Raw genomic sequence first — 14901 nt, 5'->3', positions numbered from 1 at the left:
TAGTCACACTGACGCCTGAGTTCATGTAATGAGTTTGGCTTTATTTCTCATTACTGCAATGTTATTAAAATTAGCAGAAATGAAAGGCAGTGCGACACACACGTGATGTATACAACTTCACAATTTAAAGAATATATTTATGTTTTCACATTGAATTTGGTGGGGTGCTGAAATACAGAAGAGATGCTAATCTAGAGTTTAGGGATGTGTGACCTGAACCGCTTTCATGAGATTCACACACACACACACACACACACACACTCAGTGTCTCAACACAACACACTCAATATTTCACACGTCTAGAATTCATCAATCGTAGTGACACGACATCATCACCGTAACACACTCACTCCTGTAGTTGTGTATGTTTCAGACATTCGTCATCATATCCTGCAGGTGTGTGTGTGTGTGTGTGTGTGTCCACATGATCCCTTCACACACTCAGAACCACACAATCTTCCTTTTATCTTTTTATTTCGTGTATTTCTCCCTCAAGATGCAGATATGATTATTATTTAACTATCAGTGCCTCATCAGTATATCAGGCCGATATGCCTTTTTATTATTTGTGTTTTTTTTATGGTTTTGTTGTTTTCTGAAACAAGCTTTGGATGGTTTTCTCTGTGTTTGCAGTATTTGTTGGTTGAGGATGATGGAGTTACACTGAAGCGCTTGATAACTTGAAATAAATACATTTTTAATGTCTGCATTCGGAGTTTAATTGCGTTCTCTGACTCGGGCTTCAGGTTTGGGATCGTGTTCATCATCTGCTGATTGCGAATGAACGAGTGTGTTTGTGATTTGATGATGTGCTGCGGTGTGAATGATCTTCATGGAGAGTGACGTACACAGACTTTCTCGAGTGTTAAATTCAGTTTCACTCCAGAGTCACACGGGATTCAAGCGCTCCGATGTTTTAGTTACTGCATGTTTCCGCCATGGGTCAAGTGTCATAACACCATATCTAAAATCCCCAGTTCTGCTGTTTTAAAGGCTCCTAATGTTGTTTCGGCATCAGGTTCACACACACCCAAGGTCAAACACACACTAATGTCCTCATAATCTTCAGCTCTTCCTCTCAGTGTCTGAAACGCTTCAGTCTCTCTAAGCCCCGCCTCTCTCTGCTGTGATTGGTCAGAAAGCAAACGCTCATTATCATATCTGAATCACAGTGATACGAACAGTAACGATGGCGTGGGTTTCACCGTCTCAATCTCAGAGAACAGCGTCTCCTCGACACGAACAACACGAGCCGAACTCTTCCAGTCTCAGAGACACTACAGTGTTTGAGGGCGGGGCTAAGAGACGCTGCTCAGCCAATCAACACCACTGGCTGGCATTATGCTAATTAGTCACAAACCTACGCAGGATCAGCAGGAAGTGAGACTGAATTACTGACGACTCGTTTCAGTTCAGAATCACTTCTTTCTTTTAGTAAACAACAACTCGGTTTATCTGAACTGAGCGTTTACAGCTTCATCACACACTGCAGGAACGGCCACATCTGAAAAAAACAGTAAAAGAGGCACTTTAATCATGAGTTTATACAGTGGGGCCAAAAAGTATTTAGTCAGCCCCTGATAGAATAATGAGAGAGGTCTGTAATTTTCATCATAGGTACACAACTATGAGAGACAAAATGAGGGGAAAAAAAACAGGAAATCACATTGTAGGATTTTTAAAGAATTTATTTGTAAATGATGGTGGAAATAAGTATTTGGTCACCCACAAACCAGCAAGATTTCTGTCTCCCACAGACCTGTAACTTCTTCTATAAGAAGCTCTTCTGTCCTCCACTCATTACCTGTATTATTGAACCCGTTGTCTGTGAACCATCATGCTTTGGGGCTGTTTTTCTGCAAAGGGGACAGGAGAACTGATCCGTGTTGAGGGAAGAATGAACGGGGCCATGTCTCCCAAACCTCCTTCATCCCAAACACACCACCCGGGCAATGAAGGAGTGACGTAAAAACCATTTCAAGGTCCTGGAGACCTCAACCCCATTGAACATTGATGGAGTCCGTGTCACCCCGAAACATCACCGCTCTCCAGGAGATCTGCGTGGAGGAATGGGCCGAAACACCAGCTACAGTGTGTGCAAACCTGCTGAAGACTTACAGGACACGCTTGACCTCTGTCATTGCCAACAAAGGTTATGTTTCAAAGTATTGAGTTGAACTGAATACTTAATTTCCACCATAATTTACAAATAAATTCTTTAAAAAAACCTACAATATGATTTCTTGATATTTTTTTCCTCATTTTGTCTCTCATAGTTGATGTGTACCTATGATGAAAATTACAGACCTTTCTCATCATCATAAATAGGAGAACAGTGGCTGACTTTTGGCCCCACTGAATCTCACAATCAAGACTCACAACAGTTATACAGCGCATAAAACACTCCCTAGACGTGACGCATCATCAGTGTTCAGTTGTGGTGTCAAACACTTCCTGACCACATGATGGGTGACATGAGGACAGAACACGAAGCCACGTACACACACACACACACACACACACACACAGAGAGACTCGTTCTAACAAGTATTGATACTTGTGCAACATAAACCGGCTCAGACGTGTAGCTGGAGAACATGGGCTTCTGCTATGATAACATGGGCTGTGTTCATGACACACACACACACACACACACACACACACACATCAGCCTCTCTCAGCAGGATCTTCATGTCGGAGATGAAGGTTTGTCGTTTGCTGTCGGAGATGAGGGCTCGTTTCCTCAGTCTGAGTCACAGCTCTGATTTATTCTCCTGTTGTTCAGCTGAACGGATGTAAGCACGAATTCAGACACACATCAGCAGAGTTTCTTTGAGTTTATTCAAGTTTTGAGTGATTTTTACAGTGCAAAAGTTACATTTCTTGTTTTAGCAGAAGCTTTTAAAATGTCCTGAGAGTGCAGCGGTTCAGCAGAGGAGATCATCTGGTCAGTTTCTTCACCAGTTCCAGCTCCTCCACTGGTTTCCACTGCTGGTTAATCGACATCAGCTGGAAGAAAACAGAGAACCTGTCAGTCACTTCTCAACCGCTTCATCTTGTACATCATGTACTCTGGATTCACATGATCAGGGAATCGAAGCGCACTTTGAGCTCCTGCGATTATATTAAAGAATAAACATGGGCATAACCCGTAATAAAGGACAGGCGTTTACCTTCTGTGGTTTGGACGGATCTATTGTCTCCCATGGCTCTGGGTTTCCTGTCTTGTTTAAACTATAAAAGTCAAGTAATGTTCACTGTACATTTATATCACTCATTATCATCATACATTGATCGTTCATTTTGCTAGAAACCAACAGAACTCCACAGTAATTAGTAACAATAAAGCATACAGGAAGCACTTGAGACTGATAATAGTACTGTTTATTATTAACCGTATTCATGAATTGAATAAATCTATAATAAAGATGAAGTTTCTCACATGACATCCGGTTTGGTCAGTAGGAAGTAAACGGAGGCTGTCATTCCTCCAAGTGCGGCACAACCAACAATCCCAATCAGAGGAATTAGCTAGAACAATCCCAGAAAATAATAAATTAAGCAGTTTCAGTGATTAAATATTCCAGATGATGATGATGATGATGATGATAAGTCTTCCTCACCTCCTTCCTTTTCTTCAGCATTTTAATAAACCCTCCGGACATCTTTCACCTGCTACAACGAGGAGAAAACAATTATTCTGTTCTGTTCAGTGTTTCAGTGACAGTTTGAGAGTCACAGATGAAGAAACATCAATGATGATGAGAGTGAACCGACCTTATGAAGTTGTGTTGTAAATGGAGTTTCGTTCTGACCGAGTTGCTCGTATAAACACAAAACAGATGTGTTTGATGGCACGTACACACACACACACACCCTCTCACCTTCAAACTGAAACTGATGAGGCCCTCTGCTGGAGACCAGGACAATCTACCTCACACTGCCTGAGGAAGTCTTCTCCACTGCCATCAACTGCTGCTCTCCTCCTTATGAATGACCAGGACAGACCCTTTGTAAAATCATGGGCAAAGGAGTAAGAAGAGATAACTTTCGTTGTTGGGGATTAATGAATTTGTATTTATTTTTGATCGAAAATAACTAATAGAAACATGTCTATAAATGAAAAGGGCATCTCAGAAACAGCACTCCGGTGGTTCAGCTCTGAGTCTGACCTCTCAGCGGGTTCTTCAGGGTGTCCAAGACCAACATCTATAGATACTGGAGTGGCTCAGGGCTCAGTGCTGGGACCGCGTCTCTTCTCCATCTACATGACATCACTAAGATCTGTCATTCAGAAACATGTTTTATCATCACTGTTATCATCTAGATCAGTGTTTCCCCAACCCTGTTCCTGCCGGCACACCGACATACCATCTGATTATGAGCTGATGAGTTGAATCAGGTGTGGTTGATTAGGGAGACAAAGAATACGCGCAGTGTTGGTGTGCCGCCAGAAACAGGGCTGGGAAACACTGATCGAGATACTGGAGTGCCTCAGGGCTCAGTGCTGAGTAGTGTACTGTGAGTAGTGTACTGTGAGTAGTGTGCTGTGAGGATGAGTAGTGTGCTGTGAGTAGTGTACTGTGAGTAGTATGCGGGGTTTGCATAATTTCTTAATCCTCGCATTTTCGTTGCAAAAAAGTCACATGTATCTTAGCAGAAAGTTGAAAAATGTTGCGTTTGCTTCACACAAGAGCAGCCGTTTCCCCCTGTTTCCATGGGAACGTTATGAGGTGACGCAATTACTGGACGCCGGACAGACTCACGGAGGCGATTGATCTCACAAATCGAACTCGTATAACTGTCTGTCGCACGTTCTACCGTCACATCGTTACTTAATAAACAACATAAGATAAAAGAAGTATTATCAATCAGAAATTACCCGCATACATGGGGTGTTCGAGGCGCACATATAACACTGCAGAGTTCAACAGGGAGCGCGCAGCTCTTAAAGGGGCCACACCTTATTTACACTCGTTACAGTCTGAAATAAAACAAGATGAGAAATTAAATATTCCCAGCGCTTTCTATGATGTAGTATGCTTGCTTATCGAAGGAAGTAATAAGAAATTACTCTTACATTAACAGGATGTTGGGGGAATCACTTTTTTTCTCTTTTTCATCAAACCACAATTTTTGCAAATTCCTGCAATTTCATCGCATAAAATTGCATAAATATCCCGCATATTCCATCGCATTTTTAAAGAAAACGGGCCGCATAATCAATTTTTGCCCACAACAATCACAAAAAAAATCCACGTTTTTCTGGAAGGACTGAATACTAGTATGGTAAATGTTATATATAAATCGCAAATTTTTTCACAAATTTTTGGAAATTACCACCACAAAATCAGTCAATTTGATCGCAAAAATCACAAAAAAAAAAATCGTGAAATCCTGGAGGGACTGAGTAGTGTGCTGTGAGTAGTGTGCTGTGAGCAGTGTGCTGTGAGCAGTGTGCTCTCCTGTTGCTAAAAGTATTATGGGATTAGGAATCTAAGAATTAGGAATTAGTATATGTAAATCAATTCTAAACAATCGCATCTCGTGTAATTACTACAGCATTTGTTTATTTTAAACTGAAGCACTCATGAACAGATTTACTGACTGCGCCTGCTGTTGTACAGATGTAGAAACGGATCTGTTTAAAACATGCATTTCATTCAGAGTTCAGCTGTCGTAGTCCTTCTACATCCACAGCACTCCCTCGACCTCACGTCCCGCTCACACTGACCACAGTCACAGTCCATTTATAATACTGTACTAATCTGTTTATTACCTTTGCATAAAATTCCCCAAAAAACTAGTTAACGGTAAAGCTGCCGTTATCAATCGCTCTATTTTTTTCCTATTTTGGAAAGTTGTAAAAACACACTTTACTTCGAACATTAAGATTGAAAAATGAAAAATATGACACTTGTACACAAATTACAATTTTATTTGTAATTTTTACAAATAAAAATGACAGTTTTATTGTTCGAGACATGAGAGTAAGTTCTGCTGAAGCTGTTCAGGACTCAGCGATGGACTCAAACTCCGCAGCGCCTCTGTAAAGCACTTGTGCCTCACGCAGGACACGTCGAGTCCCTCCTCACGCAGGGCCAGAAGAGCCGCCTGGAACACACAGATCAGGTTTACAGGACAGCAGAGAGCGAGTGTGTGTGTGTGTGTGTGTGTGTGTGATTTACCTCTTTGCACAGGTTTTCTAGATCGGCTCCAGAGAAGAGCTCAGTCTGATCAGCCAGATCCTGCAAACACACGTCCTGATGGAGAGGGACACGTTTAGTGCAGACGTGCAGCACGGCCAGACGAGCCTGATCAGAGACGGCACACAACACCAACACCAAACTTTTTTTTATAAAAAAACATGAAGAGCTCAGACACCACGAAATTCAATGAAGATTTCCAGGTGACTTTAACGCAGTGAGGTGTGTGTGTGTGTGGCCTGTCTCACCGCTCGGTCTGGAGGAGGCACGTATATGATCTGGTCGAGTCGGCCGGGTCTGAGCAAAGCGCTGTCCAGAACATCTGCTCTATTAGTGGCGGCCACTATCAAAACATCCTTATTACACACTTCCTGGAGTTCCATCTGAAATCACACACACACACACACACACAGTGTTAACATTGCATATACAAAAAATCGCAGTTAGCGAAAAAGGTATTAATTTAAAGAATGTAGTTCTGAAACCGTGAGCTCACTGAAGAGATGAATACCAGTTAGTTATGATTTGAGCTATGAGCCCATCTGAGCCATGAAATGTGTTATTTGAGTTATTTTCCACAAGATAAGACAAAGACACCGAATGTAGGATATTTAGAGCTGAATTAAAGGAGTAGTTCACTTTTCATAAAACTTTTGCTGATAATTTACTCACCAAGATGTTCATTTCTTTCTTTCTTCAGTCGAAAAGAAATGAAGGTTTTTGATGAAAACATTCCAGGATTTTCTCCATATAATGGACTTCAATGGGGACCAGACAGTTCAAGGTCCAAATGACACTTTCAGTGCAAACTGTTCAAAGGGCTTTAAACGATTTCAGACGATGAATAAGGGTCTTATCAAGCGAAACAATCGCTCGTTTTATAAATAAATAACAAAGTTTAAGTTTTATAAGCTCAAATGCTCGCCTTGCTCTGTTCTGTGATGCACGTTCGTGACTCTCCTGTTCAAACTCGTTCAACAAAATGAACAAATCTTTTTCCAAATCAATTCGTTCGTTTCTTTCGCCAAATGAACCAAATGACTCGAAAAAAGATTTGTTCATTTTGATGAACGAATTCGAACAGGAGAGTCACGAACGCGCGTCACAGAACAGAGCAAGGCGAGCATTTGAGCTTATAAAACTTAAACTTTGTTATTTATTTATAAAATGAGTGATCGTTTCGCTTGATAAGACCCTTATTCATCGTCTGAAATCGTTTAAAGCCCTTTGAACAGTTTGCACTGAAACTCTCATTTGGACCTTGAACCGTTTGGACCCCATTGAAGTCCATTATATGGAGAAAATCCTGAAATGTTTTCATCAAAAACCTTCATTTCTTTTTCGACTGAAGAAAGAAAGACATGGACATCTTGGATGACACGGGGGCGAGTAAATTATCAGCTAAAGTTTTTTCAAAAGTGAACTAATCCTTTAAAAGGGTTATGCATGAAATAGAGTTATTTATAGTTTAAGTTGAAAGAATGTGAGGAATGTGCTTAAACTACACATAATTTGTTAATTTGTCTCTGAACAAAAAACATTTAAGTCTAATTTCAGGCTTGGGCCCGTGAGGGCAGAGGGTCACGTGACTGCAGTGCTTCAGCTCATTAGTGTGACCTGATGCGTTCCGGCGTCCTCCTGCTCTCCTCCCTCCACCTGAGCGATCTTTCTTCCCTGGCTCCGCCTCTCCACGGCCCGGATCCCCACGCCGTCCAGCTCGGTCAGCAGAACCGACAGAACCTGCGACTGGACACTGTGGGACGAGGCGCCGTCCGCTCTGGAGCCCACCATACTGTCGATCTCATCCAGGAACACGATGGACGGCGCACACGCTCGCGCCTGAGCGAACAACTGCAGACGAGAGAAACATCCAGAACAGCGCTCTAACACACCACCATCAGCTCAGTGCTAAAGGAGCGGTTCACTTTAAAATGATGATTAGCCCATGGTTTATTCTCCCTTAAATCATCCTTGTGTGTGGCCCTCTTCTTTCAGACGAACACAATCAGAGTTATATTATTAAACACCCTGACACTTCCCAGCTTTATAATGGCAGTGAATGACTACCGTCAGTTTGAGGAGCTGCATGAGTGCATGGGGATTTTTTCCAATGCGCTTTACGATGGATAGATGCACTTTTATGAGCTTCAAACTCTTGCAATTCACTGCCATTATAAAGCTTGGAAGAGCAGGACATTTTTAAATATAACTCTGATTGTGTTTGTCTGAAAGAAGAATGTCACATATACTAGGATGATTTAAGGCTAATTCTCATTTTTGGGTGAACTATCCCTTTCAGTGTGTGATGTCAGACCTGTGCGAGTGTTTTCTCTGAGTCTCCCACGTAGGGAGAGAACAGCTGGGCTCCGCTGATGGAGAAGAAGGTGCAGTGTGACGAAGAGGCGGCTGCTTTCACCAGCGAGGTCTTGGCACACCCGGGCGGGCCGTACAGCAACACTCCTCTGGGCCGAGAAACACCCATCCGCACCAGAGCCTCTGGAAACCGCATGGGCCACTCGATACTCTGAACACAAGCGAACAGGAGAACTGAACTCCTGCTTTATAGACATCACTTTATGTGCCAGAGAAACAAGTGCGCAGCCATCGCTAGAATATTGTCTTTGAACCTTCGTTTTTATGGCATTTCCTGTGGCATTGCTGTGGAGGAGTAATTTAGCTGGTGAAGTGGATTTAATTGTAAAGTTATCACGAGCATTGTGATTTTTAAAGCAGATGTCTTAACAAATGTCAGTACTAGACCAGGAAGATGTTTTTAAAAACCAGAGTGCCGAAAGCTACACAACAGAGAAGCAAACGGACCAGAATCAACGACTCCAGGCAGAGAACGGTGGATTACAGTTTCCATTGTGTGTCGATATGCTGAATTATACGGTAAAATCTCACACTATATTTTGTATTGACAATTCATCAATGAAATATTCACCATCGTATATTCTGGATAATAATGGGATGTTTTTTTAAATGAACACTGACGAAAACTGTTTTCTAACTGGGGAGTGTGTTCCGGTCGGAAAGTGTACACTCTCTACACTGGCTGCCAGTAACCAAGAGAACTCTTGCACCTGTTTGAGTTTGAGCTTTACGTCCTCTAGTCCTCCGATCTCCTCCCAGCTGACGGGTTTGAAGTCGGTCGCTCCGATACTGGTCCTCAAACACGACGGCTGCACGTGCCGCAGCGCTCGCATGAAGTGCTGCATCGACACCGGCTCACTCGCTCCCGCCTGAACGACCACAACAACTCATCACAACTCGTCACAATCACAACTCATCATAACCATGACTCATCACAACTCATCACAACTAATCACAACCACAACTCATCACAACTGACCACGACTCATCACAACCACAACTCATCACAATCACAACTCATCACAATCACAACTCATCATAACCATGACTCATCACAACTCATCACAACTAATCACAACCACAACTCATCATAACCATGACTCATCACAACTCATCACAACTAATCACAACCACAACTCATCACAACTGACCACGACTCATCACAACCACAACTCATCACAACTCGTCACAATCACAACTCATCATAACCATGACTCATCACAACTCATCACAACTAATTACAACCACAACTCATCACAACTGACCACGACTCATCACAACCACAACTCATCACAACTCATCACAATCACAACTCATCACAATCACAACTCATCATAACCATGACTCATCACAACTCATCACAACTAATCACAACCACAACTCATCATAACCACAACTCATCACAACCACAACTCATCACAACTCATCACAACCACAACTCATCACAATCACAACTCATCACAACTCATCACAATCACAACTCATCATAACCACAACTCATCACAACTCATCACGACTCATCACAACCACAACTCACCACAACTAATCCCAATCACGACTCATCCCAATCACGACTCATCCCAATCACGACTCATCACAATCACGACTCATCACAATTACGACTCATCACAATCACGACTCATCACAATCACGACTCATCACAATCGCGACTCACCACAACCACGAATCATCACAATCACAACTCATCACAACTCACCACAACTCATCACGACTCACCACAACTCATCACGACTCATCACAACTCATCACGACTCACCACAACTCATCACAACCACAACTCATCACAACTCACCACAACTCATCACGACTCACCACAACTCATCACGACTCATCACAACTCATCACGACTCACCACAACTCATCACAACCACAACTCATCATAACCACGACTCATCACAATCACAACTCATCACAACTCATCACAACTCACCACAACTCTTCACAACCACAACTCTTCACAATCATCACGACTCATCACAACTCATCACGACTCACCACAACTCATCACAACAACTCATCACAACCACAACTCATCACAATCATAACGACTCATCACAATCATCACAACTCACCACAACTCACCACAACTCATCACGACTCACCACAACTCATCATAACCACAACTCATCACAATCACAACTCATCACAACTCACCACAACTCATCACAACCACAACTCATCACAATCATCACGACTCATCACAATCATCACAATCATCACAACTCATCACGACTCACCACAATCAAAACTAAATCAGAATCACGACTCATCTCATTCATCACGATCAGTGACGGTACCTGTAAGTGCCTCATGGCCTGCAGCGCTGCCTCTCTACTGAGCGCGCTCAGATCCGCCCCGACGAAGCCACAGGTCATCTCAGCCACAGCGTTCAGATCCACATCCGGGGAGAGCGGCATCTCTCGACACACACACGTCAGAATACTGCGTCTCTGCAGCAGCGAGGGCGCGCCGATGATCACCTGCAGGACACGCCACAACAACACACACGCAAGGGCATTACAAACACACAGGACAGCAATCCAGCAATCCAAAGCACTTTTTTAGTTTGTATCCTACAGTACAGCGCTTTGTAGGTAAAGATCCACCTCATTTAGGGCTTATGATACAATTGTTAGCATAAAAATACAACAATTCATGCAGTTATTAAGGAGTGATCAGAAGTACCTCTCTGTCGAACCTCCCGGGTCTCCGCAGCGCTGGGTCGAGAGCGTTCGGTTGGTTAGTGGCTCCGATGATCACGAATCCCTCATGACTGCCGATGGCGTCCATTAGCGTTAGCAACTGCGCGACGAGTCGGTTCTCCGGCGCTCCACTGCTCTGCGTTCTCCTCGGGCACAACGAGTCGATCTCATCGATGAGCAGAACACACGGACCCTCCTCCGCCTCGGCCCGGGCCTGATCGAACACCCGCCGCAGGTTCTCCTCGCTCTCTCCGGGTCGAGAGCCTGTGACGTCAGGCCCGTTCACGGTCACTAGCATGGCTCCGATGTCCTGCGCGACGTGGCGCACTAGAAGCGTCTTCCCGACGCCGGGCGGCCCGATTAGCAGAAGCCCTCGAGGACACGACAGACCCAGAGTCCGCAGAACCGCCGGGTAACGCAACGGAAACGTGATCATTTCTTTCAGCGAGGCGTAAACGTCCTCAACGCCACCTAGAGTCGATCCAGAAACCGTCCGCCTCTCCATGTGTTTAACGGATTGTATCGCGACGACATCAACGCGAGTTCTAGCCGTAACCAAACCCGCTTTCTGCGAGCCCGAGTTCACCGTCTCAACCAGAACAAACCTGATCTCGGTGTCCACACCCAGATTCACCAAGTGACCCTCGTGCACGTAAAGCCCCTCGAGGAGCTCGTGAACAGATTCGCTCTCGTGTTTCAGATTCCGCACGAACACTTTCACGCTCACGCTGGTGAGTTTCGGGCACTTTAGCGGTTTGATGTTCGGGTTGATGAGCCCGTCGAGGTCCGGTGTGGAGCACTGGGTGCTGATCTGCAGGAACCCGTCCGCGAGGTCCCGTCGAGGCCATGCGGTGCACACACACGCCCCTTGCAGAACCCGGATCAGAACCGGAGAACCCAGCCTCAGGCCTAACCTGCTCATCAGAGCCGGACCCATCCGACAGCGCTGAGTGTGTGTGTCCGCCGCATCCGCCGGCAGAACCTTCAAGCCCTCTGTGTTCGTCATCGCAGAAGCCTGGCGGTGAACACAGCTCAGCGTCAGTGACAGAACCTTATAAATAACTATGTTTGGGAATCGAAAATAGATTCCAAGTCTTGAATCGAATTCTTGAGGTCAGGAATACTTCTTATAACATTTTTATTTATCCATTTCTTTGTGAGCATTTCAATATGACTTTAAACCATTCAAGCGCGAGAGACTCTGTTTTCGGTGTTTTTCACAGATGTGTATCAGTATGTTGGAGCCGTGCAGCTCTTAAAGTGACAGCAGCCTAATATTTCTGCTGGCGTCTTTATAATAACAGCTTAGATTCAGTGAAAGACAGTAAAAAATGTTGGGTTATACATTGGGTCACACATCGTTGGGTCATTTCTAGTATTAACCCAGCTGTAATCTCAATTGAGAAGAACCCATTGGATAAGTAAAGATGAATATATATTGTTAATCATTGACAGAAAGTGCAAAGACTTAACATTTGTCTACACACACACACACACGGTCTTTCTCTCTCCCTCACTCTCTCTCTCACACACACACACACACACACACACACACACTCTCTCACTCACTCTCTCTCTCTCTCTCTCTCTCTCTCTCTCTCTCTCACACACACACACACACACACACACACACACACACACACACACACACACACGTGTCAGAGAGCCAGCAGCACGCATATGTTCAGACTGAAATAAACTACAAAACCCAAAAATCATCAGTAATATGAAACTGTGACGTTAATGTTGTTGTTTTCTTACCCAGACTGGAACTTATGGAAATATTACAACCTAACCAGCCTGACAGATCTCCCTCCACATGCTGGAGTGAACACAAACATCACGTGTCTTCACTGTCTTCTTCTCTTCTGCGTCACACGGACAACACGCAGCGACACCTGCTGGACTGGATCTATAACCATAAATAATATGAATAGAAAAAGATAAATACATAAAAGTTATTAAATAATTAAGGAAAAAAAATAACAGTTTAAATAGCACTCAATAAATGGAAAATTGATGAATCGTGTCCTTGTTTGGGAAAAGATTCAGCAATTTTTCATTTATTGAGTGCTAGTAAACTGTTATTTTTTTTCCTTAATTATTTAATAACTTTTATGTATTTATCCTTTTCTATTCATATTATTTATGGTTATAGATACAGTCCAGCAGGTGTCGAGAGAATAGCGCGCGCATTCGACCGGAAATGATGTTGACCTTAAACGCGCGGCAAAACATTCCTGTATTCACCATATGAAGCTCGTCTTAACGGTAAAGTTCTTAAGCACTTTTGAGATATTTCTGAGATCGATGAACTGATAGAAGCCTGCTTGTTTATATTTCTGTAAGTTTATCCCGAACTTCAGCTGTTTTGGAGACGATGAATCGCGAGTTTGTTCTGGAGTTGTTTGAAAGACTCTCTGAAGCGGCTGCGTTTAACGTTACTGAATCATGAACACTTTCTGTGCAGTGGGGTTAGGTCGAACTGTAATGTAATCTGCCTTAAGTGTAAATCACTATTCGTTGATCATGATGCCTCGTATTTGAATATAGCAACATTAAATAACATGTCTTATTTTGAACAAGAACCAAAGAGGATCAGAGTTGAAATGAGGGCAAGTAAAACACAACATTTTTAATATCTTTACTTAATTTATACATTAATTAATTCATTTATATAATAGTAAATGTAGCCTGTATTTGTCTGGAAATGTATTTGTTAAAGTCGACAGGAAACGGAAGTTTGGGGACAGCTTGATTGTGTTTTGGGGATTTGATTGGATGGGTGACAGGTTACAGCCCCGCCCTAGTCATCAGTGAAGAGAAGAGATGCTGCAAGATCAAAAAAACTGATTCTGATTCAAGATTACCAGAAACATCATCTCAAAGAATTATGAGTTTTGTGGTTTGTAGTCTGCAGTGTGCAGAATTAAATCGTTCGCCTGTAACACTTTGCTTTGTCCTGCAGGTGGAGCCAAACTACAGCTATAATGTGCCGCGTGTTGATGACTCTGGTGCACCTCTAGTGGACAGCGTGAGGAGTTCACTCAGCATGCAGACCGACCGCATACTTCTACTCAGCTATTGTTCAGGTTTATGCATGAAACCACGAAACTTAAATGCATTTAAAGAAATCATTTATTGTAAACAACTATGCATAAACAATATTATAAATATGATTAATAATTTAAATGTAAGTAAAATAATGCTTTATTCATTATAAAAAAAATCTTTATTTATTGATGCTCAAACTTTTTTAATTCAGTGATTACCAGTGCAAAAACAACAAAATAACCACATCTAATAGTACCTTAAAAGTATTTTTTCACACAGAAAATCTCAATTTTAATGTATATAGTAATTTAATTTATTCATGCCTGCTAGTTACTTTTAGCAGATTAGAGCTGGACAATGGATAATATACCACAACTCATCTCAAGTTACATTTTGCTCTGAAATAAAAAATCATGCAGTTGACACATGCAGTGCTCAGATATGTTCATCCAATTATGAAAACTCTGTCAGTAAATACTGTCCCTCATGTTGGTCCAACCCATTTCATTCATCTTCAGAACACAAATGAATATATATTTAGATGT

General features: G+C 42.8%; 2 protein-coding genes across 3 annotated transcripts; both read right to left on the bottom strand.

Annotated features, from left to right (window-relative positions):
* Nucleotides 1-2822: 2822 nt before the first annotated feature.
* coxfa4l3 (cytochrome c oxidase associated subunit FA4L3) lies at nucleotides 2823-3918 on the bottom strand. Of its 2 annotated transcripts, none has more exons than XM_039680286.2 (5): nucleotides 3778-3918; nucleotides 3624-3675; nucleotides 3443-3531; nucleotides 3174-3234; nucleotides 2823-3009 (listed from the first exon to the last, which is right to left on the bottom strand). In XM_039680286.2, the coding sequence occupies exons 2-5, from the start codon at nucleotides 3663-3665 to the stop codon at nucleotides 2941-2943; spliced, it is 261 nt and encodes an 86-aa protein (XP_039536220.2). In that variant the 5' UTR covers nucleotides 3666-3675; nucleotides 3778-3918; the 3' UTR covers nucleotides 2823-2940. The 2 variants fall into 2 exon arrangements, with proteins under 2 accessions (XP_039536220.2, XP_039536221.2); XM_039680287.2 differs by having other exon boundaries at nucleotides 3624-3672; nucleotides 3778-3897.
* Nucleotides 3919-5915: 1997 nt separating this feature from the next.
* Nucleotides 5916-13198, bottom strand: afg2b (AAA ATPase AFG2B). The gene is made up of 9 exons (XM_039680279.2): nucleotides 13064-13198; nucleotides 11286-12317; nucleotides 10898-11080; nucleotides 9290-9448; nucleotides 8521-8730; nucleotides 7824-8057; nucleotides 6455-6589; nucleotides 6189-6314; nucleotides 5916-6114 (listed from the first exon to the last, which is right to left on the bottom strand). Exons 2-9 carry the CDS (start codon nucleotides 12306-12308, stop codon nucleotides 5971-5973), a joined length of 2214 nt encoding a protein of 737 aa, XP_039536213.2. The 5' UTR covers nucleotides 12309-12317; nucleotides 13064-13198; the 3' UTR covers nucleotides 5916-5970.
* Nucleotides 13199-14901: the final 1703 nt, after the last annotated feature.

Source organism: Pimephales promelas, chromosome 10, assembly GCF_988280905.1.
Source record: "Pimephales promelas chromosome 10, fPimPro1.hap1.1, whole genome shotgun sequence".
Taxonomy (NCBI): Eukaryota; Metazoa; Chordata; class Actinopteri; order Cypriniformes; family Leuciscidae; genus Pimephales; species Pimephales promelas.
Note: the sequence above shows the minus strand (reverse complement) of the source record. Positions and strands in the feature narration are given on the sequence as shown.